This window comes from Dreissena polymorpha, chromosome 8, assembly GCF_020536995.1.
Source record: "Dreissena polymorpha isolate Duluth1 chromosome 8, UMN_Dpol_1.0, whole genome shotgun sequence".
Taxonomy (NCBI): domain Eukaryota; kingdom Metazoa; phylum Mollusca; class Bivalvia; order Myida; family Dreissenidae; genus Dreissena; species Dreissena polymorpha.
Window position 1 is genome coordinate 71,296,903 of NC_068362.1, and position 20,878 is coordinate 71,317,780.

The 20,878-nt window shown below is 33.7% G+C and overlaps 1 protein-coding gene across 1 annotated transcript; it reads right to left on the reverse strand.

Annotated features, from left to right (window-relative positions):
* Positions 1-649: 649 nt before the first annotated feature.
* LOC127842269 (protein mono-ADP-ribosyltransferase PARP12-like) lies at positions 650-19,605 on the reverse strand. The gene is made up of 11 exons (XM_052371699.1): positions 19,564-19,605; positions 18,806-18,844; positions 16,930-17,089; positions 16,610-16,668; positions 14,570-15,018; positions 14,111-14,317; positions 13,049-13,245; positions 12,466-12,589; positions 11,698-11,795; positions 8,725-10,543; positions 650-1,108 (listed from the first exon to the last, which is right to left on the reverse strand). The coding sequence occupies exons 2-10, from the start codon at positions 18,834-18,836 to the stop codon at positions 9,469-9,471; spliced, it is 2,400 nt and encodes a 799-aa protein (XP_052227659.1). The 5' UTR covers positions 18,837-18,844; positions 19,564-19,605; the 3' UTR covers positions 650-1,108; positions 8,725-9,468.
* Positions 19,606-20,878: the final 1,273 nt, after the last annotated feature.

Below are 20,878 nucleotides of genomic sequence, written 5' to 3' on the forward strand. Positions count from 1 at the left end.
CCAATATGTGGTCAATTACCAAGCTAATTAACGGCGGCCCAAGTAAAGTATTAAACAACTCATACGAGATAGTAGGAACTGCATGAGAAAATGTTGTAGAGACCTTAAACAGATTTTTAAAGAATATTACTAACCGTATTTAAGTCAACCAATCTCATATTATGTTCCCGAAATTGTAATAAAATATGCAGTTAAATGATTTTAGTAAAATGCAACCAAAGCAATTAACAAATCTCACACTGATAATTGAATGTATCATTCTTTATATTAATATTGTCACGACTCCGACTTTTGTGAATATAAAATATCTTCGGAAGCGGTAGCGAATCGTGTCAAGATAAATTTCTTTTAGTTAAGAAGTGAAAAATAAACACTTTTTATAAATTTTGTCAAACATATCATTTATTATTTTCATCATATCACACATTAATGAACATAATACAATTATGTCAATGAAAACATTACATGAGAAAAGTTAGAGTTATAAGTTTATAATTATGTTAAAATTCTGCAAGTTTTCTGTTAAAACTCTGCAAGTTATCTGTTAAAATTCTGCAAGTTTTCTGTCAAAACTCTGCAAGTTTTCTGTCAAAATTCTGCAAGTTTTCTGTTAAAACTCTGCAAAGTTTTCTGTTAAAATTCTGCAAGTTTTGTGTCAAAACTCTGCAAGTTTTTTTTTGTTATATTTGTATGTTATTTCTTTTTCTTATGAGGTTGTTAATTACAAACCATCAACTTTTAAAGCTTTTGTCTTTCTTTTATTCTCATATTTTTGCGTTACCACCTACCGACCCAACCGTTCTGGTTAGAGTGATTCAAACTCAGAACTCACGGCCTTTTATACTCTCAGAAATTATGTTACCGCAGAATTCTGCTAAGTATTAGAATGGCATAACGTGAATCACCAATAACTTTGGATCGTTCAATGAAAAATATAACATTTCAATATGTATTAACAATATAATATATAATACTACATAAATTACCTGCATATTTGCTATTTTAAATGCAAATAGTATTTTAAAACAATAAAAATTAATACAGTATAAAAACAGTTGACAGCAGATTGTTTACGTAATAGTGACGTCATTCTCAGCTACAACGCCACCTAGGGTTAAATAACACTAAGTGAACATGTGTACAATAACTTTACAAAAATCTGGATTTAAATTCAAACAATCGCGTAGCTGGTAATCCAGGTAAATTTTCAAGTCTGTTATCATTAGAGTCTCATACAATACTATAACATAACTGCAGACAGCATTCGAAACATAGGTTAAATATCAAACAGTAAATAAACATTACCCCACCCACTAAGGTGTACATGTGTTACATTACCCCCCTCTTAAGATTATTTGTGTCCTCACAAAACTATTAAGTTCATAGAATCATTTAAACAATCACAATAAATAAATAACTCCTTTTCAATAAATAAAATGTATTAATGTAATACCTAACTATCGACGTTGAACAATTAATACAATACAAATTAACAAATGGATAATATATTCAGCATATATAACATTCCGATAATAACAATACTTATTACCGAGTGCTGTAAAACATAAGTGACAATAATAAGAACAAACATGCTAACAAGTAAGTTATGAGCAAGGGTTTTAAACAAATATATTAAACATTGTATTGCTCATGACATTTTACTTATAACAACAAATCAAGTACATATATCAAAATTGAGCATGGATAAGACTAGTATGTTTCCTCCTCTCAAACAACAGAGTATGTCAAAAGTGATTAAAACATTTGGAGGAAATGCCGATCTTTTTAAAGATCAATTTTACAACAATGCAAAGAGCCAATGCTCCTTTTAAATATACCTTTGAAAATCAACATTAACAATAAAAACTACAACAACAGTTACAACACATCAAATGTTAAATAAACTCTTTGACTATCATTAATCTTGTTATAATGCAGCACGCAAATAATAGTTTCTGTTTCTTGCAGAAAAACTGGCAGAATTTATCTACATTGAATTTTTTTTATTTGGAAATCCATTTTGGGGGACAAGTACCCTTGTAAGGTTTCAATTTGTCATGATGTACAACTTTCACATCAGTTACAGATTTAGAAAATTGTAAAATATAATTTTGGTCACTAATTTTACTTTGGATGAGATATGGACCGGAGTATGGTGTTAACAACTTAGTGCATACTGCTTCTTTTCTTCTCACATTTAAATACCAAACAATGTCACCAGCATTGTACTGATTAAAAGTTTTTCCTGACCCGTTCAAATCTGTATGTCTTTTGGCAGCATTTTGTAAATGTTCTCTACAAATTTGATGGCAAGTTAGCATTTTATTTTTGAGTTTTAAGACATAATCACCATAAGAGGAGATCAATTCATTTTTACTGTTTGCAAAACTACCAAAAGCAATCTCAGCAGGTAGTCTGACCTCTCTACCCAACATTAATAAATTTGAATTTTAAATTTTAACAGCTCTATATGCTGCTGCTAAACAACCTAAATTTAAATCCCAGTCAGTTTGATTGTCAGACAGATAAGCCCTGATCATGCGTATTAATATTTTATTATATCTCTCAGTTTGACCATTGCCTTTTGGGTTTCTACTTGTTGTTCTCGTTTTCTTAATTTCAAGCATTTCACAAATTTCTGATACAATTTTACTTTCATAATTGCTTCCTTGATCACTATGAATATAAATAGGGCATCCAAATCTTGCAATAACTTCATTTAGTATCACTCGAGCTGTTTGATCAGGTACAGGTATTATCTCCACCCACCTCGAAAAATGATCTGTCACTGTTAAAATGTACCTATTACCCCTTGGAGTATAAGGCGGTGGACCTAAAAAATCAGTGGATAATCTGTCTAAAACATTGCCTACTGTGAGTGTTCCTAAAGGAGCTTTTGGATTTATTGTAGGTGTCTTATTAGCACCACAATTGTCACATTTTTCAATCCATAAATGAACATCTTCCCTAACACCATACCAATAGTACCTCTGTAACAACTTTTCTTGTGTCTTTTTACGACCAAGATGACCAGATAAGATACTGTTATGCATCTGATACAAAACATCTTTTTGTAATATCTTAGGAATTAATAATTGTAAAAATATTCCTGCATCATCCTTCTTATGAAAACGCCTAAAAATCAAACCATCCTTTATAATCAATGCATCCCAGCAATGCAAATAGTGACGTGTAACCACACTTTCTAAATTGGACATATTCCCATTGGGTTTGCTACCCAATGCCAGCCATTTTAATATAGGCCCGATATCTCTATCTTTCATTTGCAAATCTATCATGTCTTGTATAGTAAAACTGTTTGACCATGTAATGTAATCCACTAAGGAACCAGTTTTTGACCTTGTAGTCATTGATCTACACACTGAACGATACACAGAATTGAATTTCAATCTGTAAACAGTCACTGTAATAAGTACTGTTAAAACAAGACTTATTGTCTCAAACATTGACCTTTTCATTAGGCCAAACAAAAAATATATTCCATTCAGACAACAGCTGAACAACAGTAATAACAATAAACAATCAACACTTCTTGTTAATTCTATATTTGTTCCAGTATTTGTAACCTTGACATTTGACATAGACTCATTTACTACATGTATGTCCTTGACCTTTGATTCAGTAACTGAACAATCCTTTAAAGGCTCATTGTATATTTTTTTTGTACATACATTTTGACTTGAAATATCATGGATGTTTGAATCCATTTCTAACGCTCTTTTTCTACACTTAAAACATGGTCCACATTTAGGCATTTCCTCAGTATCAATATCTTGACAATTACAATCTTTTGGATTGGAACACCTTGACAAAGCATCAGCATTGCCATGTTTTTGACCTTGCCGGTATTCAACTTGAAATGTGTATCCTGATAGGATTTCTATCCAACGTGCTATTCTGCCTGTAGGCGATTTCAGGCTAAAAAGCCAACGTAACGCCCTATGATCTTATCTCACTCTAAATTCTTTACCAAGTAAATAATGACGAAAGTATTCGACAAAATAGCAAGTAATTCTTTATTAAGTTTCGTTCTGCTTTACTCAATGTACGACTAGCGTATGCGATTACTTTTTCTTTTCCACCTTGTATTTGACTTAATACAGCACCTATACCAAAATTACAAGCATCACAATCTAAAATGAATTCTCCATCATTTATTGGTAAAGTCATGAAATCTGGATTTGTAAGACAATGTTTCAATTTGTAAAACGCTATTTGACATGCATTTGTCCATTTCAAAGAACTATCAGTCTTGGTGAGATCAAACAATAGTGTTGCAATAGTACTGAAATGTTTTACATGTTTACGATAATACGAGCAAAGACCAAGAAATTGTTTAACCTCTGTTACATTCTCGGGGACCTTCCATTGTAAAACTTTAGCTACATTACATGGATCTGGTTTGACACCTTTAGCAGACACCCTGTATCCAAGAAATGTAACCTCATCTTTTAACAACTCACATTTTTTAGGCTTGAGCTTTAGATTTGCCTGTCTAAATCTGTTTAAAACCTCAGATAACCTGCTTATGTGGTCATCAACTGTGCTTCCAAATACAATACAGTCATCAATATAGATGATACATGTTTGCCATTGTAGACCCTTTAAAGCAAGTTCCATTACTCTTTGAAAAGTAGCTCCACTATTGGTCATACCAAACGGCATAGAGGTAAACTCATACAACCCATACTTTGATGTAAATGCTGATTTGGGAATGTCATTTTCATGCAAAGAAACTTGAAAATAACCTAATGTAAGATCTAGTGTTGAAAAATATTTAGATCCTGCTACTGTGTCAATACATTCATCCACTTTTGGTATTGGAAATGCATCTACTTTAGTGACCTTGTTTAACAAACGATAATCTATGCATGGCCTTATTGTGCCATCCTTTTTGGTAACTAAACAAAGTGGTGAAGCCCAAGGGCTGTTTGATGGTCTTATTACCCCTTGGTCAAGAAGTTTATCAATGGCCTTTTTTTCTTCTTCTTGATAAGCAATTGGAACACGCCAAAAAGGTTGTTTGATTGGCCGTGCATTGCCAGTGTCAATAGTGTGCTCGGTTAAATTGGTAAGGCCAATGTCATTTTCATCCTTTGAGAAAACATCCTGGTATTCTATAAGAACATTTGCAATCTTTTTAATATCAGACTGATTTTTGTCTTTAACTGAGTAAGTGTACAGTGTTTTTAAATGTTCTGGTATTTGCTCACTTATGCTGTTATCATTTGCTATTTTAATGTTGTCCTGAGAAACATTTCTTAGGACTTTGTTTTCAGGTGTTTGAACAAATTGTAATCTCCTTATTGAATTTGTATTGAGGTCCTGCATATTTTCTGACTCAAGTAATTGAACTTGGTCATTTGCTACAAATTCTGCTGTACCAATCACTGTGTCTTGATTGATTGAAACATCATTAGGAAATGGATTTATCAGTTTAACTTTAACTGTTGGGGCACTATTGATATTTGCTAAACTTGTGGCCATCATAACAGGGAAATTGTCTTTAAAACTAGCTGATGCCTCAATTAAAATGTCAGCACACTTTCTATTGTCATCCATTTCATATCTGTCTACATATGCATCAATTATTTGTTCTGTAAAGCCATTAATAACATAATGATCTGCAGACTTAACTTTCCGTACAGTATTATCACTGTATTGATGACATGTAATTTCTGCGCCATTGAGTAAAATTTTGTTGTGGCTAAGTATAATATCAGCAGGTTTGCCGTTGCTTCCTTTTAAAATGTCAATACCCAGTAAAACATCATCTTTTATATCTGCAATAATAACTTCACATTTTGTTTTATATCCATCAATTAGCAATTCTAAATCACATTTTCCAAAATCTGTCAATGGTTCCCCACCTGTATGTAGTAATTTGCCTTTTTTTTGTAAAGATGGTTTACATGAATCATCAATTTTATTATAAATATTTTTGGAAACTACAGTTTTTTCTGCACCAGTATCAACAAAGTAATTAACGTGCACTCCTTGAACACATCCAGCAATATATATACTTTCTGATAATGGGAAACCTCGCCTAATAGGATTATTTGCTGGAATAGCAACATTACTTTGGCCTTCAAAATTTTGGACTGTCTCCATTTAAGTCAGTCCTATCTAGTTTAAACATGAACCAGGGGTAGCATAACTGTAGCTATTGGTGTTGTTTTGATGGTGCCATTACTTTTCACTGCCTTTATTGCTTTGATTTTGACTCATCAGTTGTGTGCCATTGGTGTAGGCATGATTTTCTCTCATTTTGTGCCTATTACTTTGGGATGGGAATGCTGATGGCATTTTACACTGTTCAGTTATTTGACTTTGCATGTTTTGTAATTTTGGGCAATTTCTTTTTATATGCGATGGGTCATGACAATAGAAACATTTCCGGTCATTGTTCATTCTGCTTTTAATGTAACTGTTTGTATACGACCTATCCTTCATAAATTGAGCTTTTGGTGCGGTGTTGCAACTTTTGTGAAATTCCACTTGGTTTTGTTGGGCAGTCAATGCATTTAATTCTGCTCTGACAATTTCTCTCAATTTGTCCATGTCATTGGTTTCTATTTTATTTAATAGGTTCTCATGAACACTGTTAACCTCTTTCTTAATGAGCCTTGTTTTATTTTTACCTGGTGCAATTCTTGCAACATCACATTCTATATCACTGTTATCTGAATCAGTTAATATGTGTCTAATATTTTCATTATATGACCATTTCTTTTGTTTTGTTTCTTGGAAACATACTGTTTGAAAAACAGCTTCATCATTATTTTTTGGTTGGCTCTTTTATGAATTCTACATGACAACGAGCCTTATCATCAATTAAACCATCAAGAAATCTTCTTAAAAGATCCTCTTTTCTTGTTTCTTTATCACGATTGACATGGGCTTTGTCATACAACATTTTTAATTCAGCAGCATACTCTTCTGCTGTCTCCCCACATTTTTTATTTCTGTGACTGAATTGTACCCAAAATGTTTTAGAGGTTTCAACTATCCTGAATCTGTTTGAGAGTTCTTTGCATAAAGATTTGTAATCTGACCTAGTGTCACGGTTCAATTGACCATAAACAAATTCACCAGCTATTCCCTGTAATCTAGGTAATATTTCATCTAATTTTTCATCAAGTGTCTATCTTTGCCTTTTTGCAACATCCTCAAATCTGTTAAACCAAACATTCCATGATTCTTTACCTGTGAAGGGAGGTAATTTCGGATAATGTTTGTTTCCCCTGTTAACATGCATTGATGAATGTGACATTAGATTATCTGGGTCAGTAATACTATCACTATCAGTATCACTCTCACTGTATGCCAACCTGTGACTTTGAAGTCTGTTTTGCCTATGCGAGTCAAGAGATTTATCCCTATTATTTTGCAAATCTAGATTTTTTAAAGCATTTGTTAACTCCTGGGTTACATGTAATAAAGAATTCTCTAGGCTTGCAACTTTTGCCTCAATGTTTGAAATACTTTGACTCATTGCTTTATTATCATGAGTGTCGCCAGCACTCATTTGTAACTTTGAACTAGTCAAACACTGTGACTGTCCATGTTAAGAAGAACAAAATTGTTCATCTGTGTTAATAATTTGTCATTCTTCACTATTTGAATGTTCAACATTCTGCCACTCATTCTTAATTTGAATGTTATCATTTTCTTCACGAGCTATATGTCGTGTTAACACCATATCTCTGTCCATAGTTTTAAAAAAAATGAGAACGGGTTTTAAAAAAATAAATAATTTTCCAAATATAATTTATCTATTTATTCTAATGCAAATCCATTAAATCTGAACATTTAAATTCTGCAGAAATGATACAAAATTGGTAGCAAGGAGTTTTCGCTGCCACCAAAATATGTCACGACTCCGACTTTTGTGAATATAAATTATCTTCGGAAGCTGTAGCGAATCGTGTCAAGATAAATTTCTTTTAGTTAAGAAGTGAAAAATAAACACTTTTTATAAATTTTGTCAAACATATAATTTATTATTTTCATCATATCACACATTTATGAACATAATACATTTATGTCAATGATAACATTACATGAGAAAAGTTAGAGTTATAAGTTAATAATTATGTTAAAATTCTGCAAGTTTTCTGTTAAAACTCTGCAAGTTTTCTGTTAAAATTCTGCAAGTTTTCTGTCAAAACTCTGCAAGTTTGCTGTCAAAATTCTGCAAGTTTTCTGTTAAAACTCTGCAAGTTTTCTGTTAAAATTCTGCAAGTTTTCTGTCAAAACTCTGCAAGTTTTTTTTGTTATATTTGTATGTTATTTCTTTTTTTATGAGGTTGTTAATTACAAACCATCAACTTTTAAAGCTTTTGTCTTTCTTTTATTCTCATATTCTTGCGTTACCACCTACCGACCCAACCGTTCTGGTTAGAGTGATTCAAACTTAGAACTCACGGCCTTTTATACTCTCAGAAATTCTGTTACCGCAGAATTCTGCTAAGTATTAGAATGTCATAACGTGAATCACCAATAACTTTTGATCGTTCAATGAAAAATATAACATTTCAATATGTATTAACAATATAATATATAATACTACATAAATTACCTGCATATTTGCTATTTTAAATGCAAATAGTATTTTAAAACAATAAAAATTAATACAGTATAAAAACAGTTGACAGCAGATTGTTTACGTAATAGTGACGTCATTCTCAGCTACAACGACACCTAGGGTTAAATAACACTAAATGAACATGTGTACAATAACTTTACAAAAATCTGGATTTAAACTCAAACAATCGCGTAGCTGGTAATCCAGGTAAATTTTCAAGTCTGTTATCATTAGAGTCTCATACAATACTATAGCTTAACTGCAGACAGCATTCGAAACATAGGTTAAATATCAAACAGTAAATAAACATTACCCCACCCACTAAGGTATACATGTGTTACAATATACAAACACATCTTTTTTCTTATCGAACAAACTACCACGGACATTCGGTAGCAATCATTAAAGTAACGTGCTGGCTACTTAAACTGCTCTTACACCTGTCAATAACATAATATGCAAAATATCGTTTAAGCCTTTATTTTCGTTAATACAACAATATTGATACAATAATGTATCTATACAATGTTGTACTTACATGCTTATTATATTCCAATGGCTGTATTACGCAAAACTGCATTCCATTTTTGAAACCCGTATTAATTCATAATTGTACTTGGTCATAACTTCAACCAATTTGGACTCAAGGGCATATCGAACCTTACATAATGCCTACAGTAAATCACAGTACACAAGTGCAAATTAATGTTAATGCTGGTGTAATTCAAGTATTTGTTTTAAAGGTTACATAATTGCAATAATCAGAACCATTACCAATATAGGAAATCAATCAGTAAACGTCAGCATATGTTAAATTATTATTCGTTTTCTGTACCGCGATGATGATACATTGATGGTAATTAATTGTGTGCATGGAATGTGTAACCAGGCGGTGTGTGGGTGCTGTGTGCAGGCGGAGGGTTACTAAAAGAATAAGCAGAATTGGAAGCGAGGGCATGTAGTGGGTTACTAAACGAATTAGTATAATTTGAAGCGTACATGGACATAGATTGCCATGGTTGGCACGGTGATCCTATGACATTTGGCGGTGCTAGAGACAATGAATTGTGTGAGTGAGATCGTGCTGGCGTACAATGCAATATTGGCACCGTGTAATTTGGTGGTGGGGTTGTTAGTGACACAGCTGTGAATGGAACTACTCGGTTTGAATTTACAGAGTTCATTTGAGATGATGGTAAATGACTTCCGATAAAAGATGTTGTGGCATTTGACGGTTGAATTGACAACTGGTTGTTGGAATGAGCTGGTACTGGTGTTGGATACCATACTGATGTGATGGTATTTGGTGCTGGGGATGTTTGTGGCATGGCTGTTGATGACATTGAGCTGGAAGCATTTAATACGTGCATTGACACTGGTGACCCTGGTAAGCGGAAAGTTTGCGGTGGTGCTTGTAGCACAGACGATGGTGGCACTGAATTGGAAACACTTGAACCATTGCTCGATTTGAAATGTTTTGATCGGGATCGGGTGGTAGAAATTGATGTGTCTGTGTACTGAATCAGGTACTCGGGATAATACGCGTTTTTATCGAAAAGAACGAACATACTAGGATTATGTTCATCATCCACACATGAATCAAAGAGTTCGTGATCTTTCTCAGGCTTCTCTGGCGGCCATCTGTACTGTGATTTACCTTTTGCATAGTGACCTACAAGAACATTAGCCTGTAACATAAATCGTTCCATCTCTTTATCTGGCCTTGTAAACTGATGACTGTATTTTGCATCTCTAGCAAAGTATACGCCTTGACCATACATGTTGCCGTTTTTGCCGCACAAACGCACGTCGAAGTTATTGACACAGATTCCACGTACAGTATCCAAGCTGTCGGTTCCATGGAAGAGGTGGCGTTTATTGAGAGGTTTACTGTCCCCAAGTCGCCGCTGGTTGTTCAACATGATCTTCTCGTGACTGAAATGAATCCCGTTGTTAGTTACAGTAAGGCTTACGCTGTTGTATGACAATTTTTGAGGCAAGCTAAATTATATTTCCTGGCTATGCGGTTGTGGACGAGTCTTAAAACATAAACCAAAAATGTCTCACGACGCGATAGCACTGCTAAATACTAAAGTCTTCATAGCAAAAATTATGTTATATCATCGCAACAAAAGAACGAAGGAGAAAGGAAACTATGAGAACGATTGGTATCTTAAAAATTGAGTGATGTTTCAAAGCATCTACAGTAGCGAGATACTTAACGTGTTGCAGAATGTGAACATTTGCGTTCTATTATCAGACATGCGGAACACAAAAGAAAAATTACGCATTCCAGATGTACATGTGTCAATCGTGAATGTACCATCGATTGAAAATGCTTCTGTTACATATTTCATATCCGTATTGTTCTCATTTAGATCTTCGAGAACGTGTTATGTAACACTTCTGATAAAGGAACTTGTATTGTACGCAGATAAAACATAGTCCTAGGCATCTATAGAATTGGTAAGTAGGTTTACGTTATGTTGTTTAAAGCTTCACAATTATAAAATGACTTTAACTTGGAGCATCATTATAATATATTTTTTAAATTGATACCCCTAAAAACCTTCTTTATATAGATACCACAAATAAAGACTACCGTTACATAAACTGTGTTATTGTTTCTGGCTGGTTTAGCTTGAATCAGTAAACAGGTTCAAACAAAAACCTCCGTCAGTAATTCGGTATCGCCTAACATTTCTTAAAAGCCAGTTCCACAATCATGATAAACTGATGCATCTAGATAGGCTAATCGGGTTTAATATTAACAGGAAGTGTGTTGCATTTAGTCTTATTTGTTATGGGCTACCCATTAATAACGTTATGCGCTTGTCTTTTCTCATGTTCTCGCATTCAAACTTGTATATAAATAAAACTAACAATTCTTCTTACAATTATAGTTACTATAAGATAATGGAACATTATTAATTTACTTTGAACTAAAAAGTATTGAAATCGATTTGCAAATATTCTCTACATCGAACACTAATAAAATGGAAACTAATTTTTAAATTGTGTGGGTTTGTCCTAGCTTTTAATGTTTCAAATTTTCTTAGCTTATTAAAATATGGTGTATTTAAGCTTACTTGCAAAATGCGGACAATAAAGCATGATTCTGTATCCGGAATACAGCTGTAAGAGTAAATTTATCACGGCTTGCGGTTTTGAAAAAGTTCGTTGACACCTGAAAAAAAGTAAATCTCGCTCAATGGTATAGTCTTTACACACGTAAAATTGGAACCTGACAAGAACAGAGCCATTTCATGTATCATTATGATAAGCCTCCATGTCAGAAAAGCTCGTTTTGACTGCGCAGCCATAAATGGTTCGTATATTACCTTCATGGATATTATATGGTTTTTAAACAACAAACATGTTAATTTCTTAACTGTATTACTTTCGACTAAAGGAATGGTTGTAAATTGTAATTTTGCATTGTCTGTAAACATGCATTTTGAGCTGACAATAATGATGTACCATGTATTATGTGTTCTGATGATAACAAAGTTAAATGCATAGAATGGGCGTTGTTCTTGTAAAATAAATGTACACGTTTACTTGTTATACCAATTTGCGGTGGATATTTGAATATGAGAGGTGATGACGTGCATTTAAAATTAATAAGTTTGCTCTATTTTACTTGCCTCTAAATCTAAGTTAATCAGTACTACATGGAAATCGGACATTTTGTCCGGTCGATGATCGGTATAGAGGGAGTTCACTAATTTGGCTTAATTATATGCCGCTAATGCAAACACATTTTAATATCACAACTTGATTCTTAAACGGGCACACCATTTTAATGAAGTACTTTATTCTTAAAATCATTTTCACCAGCATTCACTTTACATCACCTTCTTGAATTCTGTTTCCATGTGTGACAGCTGAATAAGTTCAAATGGATGAGCCACATCCCAAGGCACCCAGGAAGGAGGAAGCGCAATGTCAATCACTTGGGGAGGCGCTAGACAGGGTGGTCTGAAACACCCGACTAACATAATAATACAACTCGCTAAAATGTCATGTTTTCACTATTCGCGTTGGAGCATGATCCTTTAATAAAAAGAAAAATATTAAATCATTTGCCCGGATGACATGTGCAACATTCGGACTTACATGCGCTTATGGAGCTAAGCAAAACCTTCGGAATCGAAATTTTAACATGTATATTTTCAACAAATAATCTTTATTTTTTTAATTTTTTTTTGCCAATATTTTGTTAGAATGTTTTAACCCCAACCAACAACATTTTCTCTTTTCCACAGAATTTACTTTTTGGCAATAAAACTTTACCACTATAGCCCGAAAAAAAGGTTAAATTGTTATTCAAACATTTCAATGTCGCTGCATTTGTTGCTATAAACGAATAGTTCATTTGATTGACTAGACGTTTGTGGGCATATGGCATGTTAAGGGACATTTTTACAATAACCTTACGTTATATTGTCCTGGACGTCTTTATACGATACAAACACTGGCCGCCGTCTGAGTGGTCTGGTTGCTGCAGTTTGCACGTTTTGTTGCGTCATCGCCGCAAAGTCAATCTTATACATCCACTTGTAGTTTTCACGCCAGTACAGGTACGTGGTTTGTTTAGCAAGGAACTTAGCCTCAAGCGTATGTTGAAGAGAGTCCTGCAGATATATATGTCCCATAACATGTCTAAATAAACTCAGGCCGGACCATGAATGATAATTAGTATGATTCGGATTGGTAACCCTCGCAGGTATATCCAGTTGTGGGACAAAATGCCGGTATATTTTATAAATGAAATTGTCAGATTGAGATGGAATGTGAATTGCTTCGATTGGTTAAGTTCCTGTATGAATACTTGATTGTTAAGAATAAGGGAAAGAGGTTAAGTGTAGTATTTTATAATTAGTCTTGTTTATATTTTTATTGATTGATTGATTTGATTGATGCTCAGGTAACAATGGTTATTAAAAAGAATGTACATGTAATAAAAATCCGTGAAAACATTTTATGGAACCTGACATTGAAACTTTTAAATAGTAAATACTACAATATAACTTAGTGCATAGCAATACTCCTAATATAGCTAAACACGTCCGAAGTCGTTTAACAGACGTTATTAAAAAAAGCGTGATTTAAGATATGCCCGAATTAATGTATCCAAGGATTTCATGTCAACGAAATTAAATAAATCAACAAAAAAGTGATTATAATAATTTTCCAATCGGCAAATTAACAATTAAGAATTGTTTATTATATAATAATATATTTCGCTTATAAAGAACTATAAGACGGCAAAATTGACTATAAGTCACGTATGTGGCTATTGTAAAATCTGATATTTCAACTATTAACACATAAACAACGAAGATAATACAATCAATTATTTTCAAAGTTTAATATAGTTGTCTTAAGATGAAGATGGAAGCAATGTTCAGCTCTATCGAAGTGTATTTGTTTCGGCAATACAGAACTGATCTAAATTGTAAGATAATTTATTTAAAACAAGCTACTATAAGCACTCACAGGTTCAAACAACATGAATTGCCCGTCATCGTCCTTCTCGTACCATCGCCACTGAGTTACGTAGCTGTCCCCCACATCACCCGCCTCGTTGAAAGACATAGTGCTTAAACGCCTGACCTCCACATCGGAAAAAAAATTATCACGAATTGAGGCCCTGTTCAATGGTCCAAACGCTATTGTACATTCCAGATGTCCACATGCATACGGCTAAAATAATACGTATAACATTTTAATTATTTTTATGGAATGATGAAAATATAATTATTATAATGGATAAAATACAACTCATCGTCTAAATCTGCATAGTGATTTATTTGGTTTAAGTCAGGTTTTTATGTTTCGATTTTGGAATTGCTGTTGTTTAGTTAAGTATTTAATACTAGTATTCTTTATAAAATATTTATTGTTTCACATCCAAATAAAATGGATAATGGGCAAACTTTGACGTCCTTAACTTACAAACTTGAAAGAATAGTTCTTCTTTCCCGGAGAACAGAACATTTGTTCAACACTTTCAGAATTCGGTAACGTGAACCAAGGTAACGTGAACCAACTACAAAGTTTTATCTGCCATAGGTAGGGTAAATGTTTGTCGCTATGAAGTTGTTCACACTTGTCTTGTTTACAGTTGCCATTGATATTACCAATGCAGAGAAACTTGCTGGATGCATCATCTTTGGAAAAGACATGTGTCTGTTTAGATCCAGCATAAACAGTGTGTACGCATAGCAGTCGCACCGATTGATCTGTCTGTTCTCGCTGTTCAGGAGTAAATACATTACTAATTTGAGATATTTCTTTGACAGCTTTACTCGATTTAGAAATCGGTTTAACACTTGACGACATTTCCTTTTTGGACCCTATAATTTCCTCGTGTGGTCCTCCAAATATTGGTCTTGACCCACATCCTGAAGTAGAAATGTCGAGCATTATATTAGCGTGGCTTATATAACTTGGCTGAGACATATTGCTTATAATGTTCAAACTAATAGAAGGATTTAAAGCCTTGCTTGATGCTGTGTGTTGCTATTACTGCTTCTTCATATATAATATGTTGTTGATTGATTCATTGGAAAAAAAGGAAGATCATAATTAAAAAGATCTTAAAAAACAATTGAATGTAATTTAAATACAGTATTCAAACGAGTGGATATTGTTTTATATTACTACGTTGAATTTAAATGAAATGCACGACAATAACACAGTCACGGGTTTAATCAGCTCGTTTACGATTACAAGTGAAATAATGCATATTACATATAAACTCAGTAAAATGTGCTTATAATATTCCTCATATTTATAAAAAAAACACAAGAGATGTGTTTGTCAGAAACACAATGCCTCCTAATGCACCGCTTTGAAATAAAATTTATATTTATCATTTGGCAAGTAAAAAAAATATCTCCCTTTAAAGCTAATAACTACCCTTGGATTGTGTTTATTGACCTTTGACCTTGAAGGATGACCTTGAAGTTGTCATTTTACCACCCAAAATGTGCAGCTCCATGAGATACACATGCATGCCAAATATCAGGTTGCTATCTTCAATATTGAAAAAGTTATGACCAAACTTTAACGAAGGTTAAAGTTTTTGTTAAAGTTTTGGGACAGAATGACAGACAGACAGGCATACAGACAGACTGACAGACAGGCTGGCCAAAAACAATATACTCCCTCTTCTTCCAAGAAGGGGGCATACAAACACTACAACTTAATACTGCTAAAAGGCAATTATTTGCTCTTTGTACGCCTCGTGTGTGTCATTAGTGTCGAGTATATAGGCCACATACAATATGTATTTCATTATTAGAACGCATTCCGCAAAATACTTTCTGGGAATAACATAACATGAGGACAAATATGCAAAATTATGTTCGATTGTTTAGTGTAGGCTATAAACGTTCGTATTACTTTATAGTTTCATCTTATTGAAACGTGTGTGCAACCATTTATCCTACACAATTATGCATGCATTTTACGTATACGTAAGCATTTGCAGTATTGAGTAAGTTTGCGTTCGGAAAATTTAGAAAATTTGCCCATTCGAATGGCGTACAATATTACCGCTGCATAAATAATGGCAAGAAATCTAGGTCAAAATTGAGCTTAGACATATGCATCTCAAATAAAACTCAACGATTATAATTATCAATTCATTTGACGCTTACCCTGTTCTAACAATTATAAACATGTCCAGGTTTTGAACAATCAAAATCCCATTAATTACATTACATGCAATCCAGACACAGCAATTAACAAAGCCTCTCTCTCACAAAATACCAAGGCTACGCCTTCTGATGCCATGACTTGCTAACGTCTAATGTACGTGTAATTCTGTGTACGTTTGTCTGTCTGTAAAGGTGTTCAAATTTTATAATTATTTTCCTGTTAAGTGTAGATCTTGTTAGCGATGGAGAAATATCACAGAGCTACAGAATGCATTATGCGTTTTTTCGGCGTAATGGAAATACATACTACAATATAAACACACAAGTATACCTTTTGTCGTTAGATCAGGTCGAATACCACTAGGGCTTGTGTAACGAGTTGAGAAGACTCTATCAATAGAACGCAAATTGCAATTGTGTTACTATAATTATTTCACAGATAGTGTATTTCAAATTTTTTCGTCGTTTTTTATCAGTGGTAAAAATGTGTAAAATTGTGGCGATCTGTAGCAAATATTCTTTGAAATTCATGAGCCAGTCTAAATAAATTTCTAGTTAATATATTATATAAAAATGTATTCAAATATATATTCGTTGTTAATTCAGTAATCCACTTTATTTAATAAATATACGAATCAAACTTTGACATACATCTTTTTAAAAGAGCATCGATCCGACAGTGAAAATAGGTTGATCGAAGTGTAGCAGGACGTACAAATGTAGTGATCAACGCAGTTGTTGCATTTCCAAAAGTCCCCTTCATTTGGACACGTGCTGCAGAAATCACATGGAAACCAATCACTTGAAGCATCTGTAACCGAATTGTCATCAAATGTATTTGCTCCCTTACTGTTATATGCATGTAAAACGGATAACAAAGGAATATAACGAAAAGAAAGGTTTAAGTATGTTTTTCTTTCATAGAAAGCAAGGTTTGTTGAAACACTATGTAGACACTATTTAGAGTTAAAATAGCGGTATGTTTTATTGGTCTGTAAAATGAATATCACATCTATAAGTAATATATGTTTAAACGTTGAGTTTAAAACTACATTTGTGACGTGGAAGTGTTGCGTCCGGCAATTAGTTTCACATCTGGGTACGTTTTTGTCATTTGATCACTGTGCTCTATGTCCTATTTAAGAGCTCTTACAGGCCTTAATCGACCTTTCAAATATCCAGTTAGTGATTGTGATAAAGTTCGGAATAACTGTCATCTAAACTCGAATATCTAAACTACATCATACACAACCGTCGACTTGCATTTCGACAAGAGAGTCACAATGGTTACAGATCGTCATATGTATAACGGGGTGTAATCAGTTTCGAACAAATTGGCTTTCTTTGAATTATCTTGAAAAGGACGACAAACTAATTCCTTATACCAAATATCAAAGCTGTATGCTTTGTGATTTCATGAAATGTTCTACGATATACAGCTTTAACTTTCAATATTAAACATTTAACCCCCACACCAACAGACAGAGGCAATTTTACCCCTATGTCATGATTTGAAAAAAAACAACAGTAGAGGGCCACAATTATTTGTATTATCAAACTCGACTAAGAACAAGTGTTCTGACCAAGGTTCTTGACGATTGGACTTGAAATGTGACTTCTAGAGTGGTAAGATAGGCCGAGATATTATAACGACAAATGTTCTAACCAAGTTTCATAAGGATTCCAGCGCTATAATTAATATGCATTTGACGCAAAAACGTAACCCAAATCCACGGACATCTATTGTATTTTATTGTTAATCTCAATTAAAGAAAATATTATCTAAGACCGGAGAGTCTGTTGGTCTATGCATTGTGTTCCCTGGAATAAAATAATAATATTAATCGAGCAACAATCCGCACCGATATAATTCAGTATGTCTTGAAGTGACTTGTCCCTATATTTGGGGCATTTTTAAGTTTATCGCGGGATATCGACCCGGATCGTTCATCTTACAAAGTTTCGACGACGATCACAGATTTATTACACTATGCGTATTTTAAATTATGAAAGCAAACCACGTGCTACCACAAAACGTAACAACAACAGGACCACGGGCCCTGACTGCTAGAGTGTTTACGCGCTTTTTCTTTAATTTAACTTATTGACCTAGTTTTTTAACTTATGTGAGCTAGTTTCAAAGTAGGCCAAGATATTAAAACGACAAATGTTCTGACCAAGTTTCATGATGATTCCAGCGCTATAATCAATAGGCGTTGGACCCAAAGACGTTATTTAAACTGACGATTTGTGTTTGCCACATGAAGGATTAGTTAAAGAATATACTTAAAGAAACAAACAACATCATGTCATTATTATCAATTTATTCAGACAATGATTTGTCAGGATTTGGTGGATGCAACCTGTTAGTGGTGACTTTTTATCATGCATTTAATTATTTCGGATAGGCAGTGGCTTTTACGAATGTCGGATCACGAATTAAGAAATTAAGATCGGTATACAAATCCACTGAAATCTACGCATATCAAACGCATCGAATATTGTTTATCTAAATTAAAAATAATACCTAGAGCCGGAGTGTCTGCCGGGCTATGCATTGTTTTCCCTGAAATCAAATAATAACATTAATCAAGCAACAATCCGCTCAAATAAAATTGAGAATGTCTTGCAGATCATAAAAAGCATCAACTCTAAAGATTGAACGCAATTAAAGAGCGGAAGTATAACATCATTAACATAATGTTTACCTTAAAATTATGTTTTTTAATAGTTTGACTCTGGCAGATAGGAAACTGGTTCGTCCATATCAAAAAGCTTCGACCATATTCACAGATAAATTGCACTGTGCGTCTTTTAGCTGAAGGCAATCAACGTGCTAACACAACAACTAACAACATCAGGACCATGGGCCATACGGAGCTTACCTGAGACCTGAAGGAACTAAACTATTCTAAGAAAATGGAGTTCAGAATAAAAAAAGTATTTTATGAAAGAAATATTTTATTTATATGCACATTTGTATTTTTAAACTCGGCTGAGATATCAATAAAAACAAGTTTTCTGAGCAAGTTTATTGAAGATGGACTTCGAATGTGACTTCTAGAGTGGTAACAAGCTTTTTCTTTAATTGAACATAGTAACCTATTTTTACCTCATGTGACCCAGTTTGAAAATAGACCGAGATATTATAACGGCAAATAGTCTAACCAAGCTTCATGAAGATTCTATTGCTATAACCAATATGCATTTGACCGTAAGACGTAACAAAAATCCACGGAGATCTATTCTATTCGTTTGTTAATCAAAATTAAAGATTTTTTTTACCTAAGACCGGAGAGTCTGTCGGTCTATGTATTGTGTTCTCTGGAATACAATTATAACATTAATCAAGCAACAATCCGCTCCGATATTATTCAGTATGTCTTGAAGTGACTTGTCCCCATATTTGGGGTATTTTTCAAGTTTATCGCGGGATATTGACCCGGATCGTTCATATCACAAAGTTTTGGCGATGATCACAGATAAATTACATTATGCGTATTTAATTTTATGAAAGCAATCCACGTGCTACCACAAAACGTAACAACAACAGGACCATAGGTTCCACTAAGCTTACCTCGGATCCGAAGGACCTGTTCTTAGAAGATTGAGTTTAGAATAATAAAAGTACACTAAGAAACACATATTTAATTTATATGCACATGTTAATGTCAAACGTGGCCCATATATCATTAAAGCAAATGTTCTCAACAAGTTTCTCGACGATATGACTTGAAATGTGTCTGCTAGAGTGTTCACACGCTTGTTCTTTAATGTAACTTAGTAACATAGTTGTTTACCGCATATGACCTAGTTTCAAAATCGACAATAACGACAAATGTTCAGATCAAGTCTCATGAAGATTGGATATACAATGTTAATACCAGAGTGTTAAAAATGCTTTACTATGGCCATGCAAGGAAAACTGCCCACCTTTTTGCTGCCGTATGTTTCAACGGACCGGAACAATTTTGGCTCAGATATAATAATCTTGAGCACAGTTTGAACACGTTTCAAGAAGATTGGACAATAAAGCGACTTCTAGAGTGTTAACAAGCTTTTCTTATTATTTGGCGTAGTGAAATAATTTATCACCTCAAGTGATCCATTTTCATACTCAGACGAGATTAAATTGGGGCAAATGTTCTGACCAATTTGTATGAAGATTGAATAATAAATGTCGCAAATAGAGTGTTAGTTAGGTTTTACTAAACCTATACATATATAATTGCACCGCTCCCTGACAACCATGTTTTTCAACGGACCAAAACCTTTTTTAAACTCGGCCAAAGTATCATTATACAAAACGTTCTGAATAAAACTGCCCGCCTCCTGGTGCCCATGTTTTTAACGAACCAGAACAATTTTCGATATCGGCCAATTTAGTATAAGAACAAATGGTCTTACCAAGTTTCATGATGATTGGACTAAAAATCTGACTTCAAGGTTGTTAACAACACTGCACTGTAGTCATATAGGGAACAATACCATGCCCCCTGGGACCATGTTTATCGACGAGACATCATTATAACAAATTGTCTGACCAGGTTCATGACAATTCCTATAAATTTGACCTCTAGAGTGTAAAGAAAGTTTCACA

Bases quoted from the DNA above. Each gene is read 5' to 3' on its own strand.
- LOC127842269 (XM_052371699.1), bottom strand. From the start codon at position 18,836: ATGCATAGCCCGGCAGACACTCCGGCTCTAG. The intron at 12,590-13,048 runs GTAAGGTTATTG...CGGGTGTTTCAG, and splicing joins GACGTCCAGGACAATATAAC to ACCACCCTGTCTAGCGCCTC. The intron at 10,544-11,697 runs GTAAGCTTAAAT...GATTCATTTCAG, and splicing joins TTATTGTCCGCATTTTGCAA to TCACGAGAAGATCATGTTGA.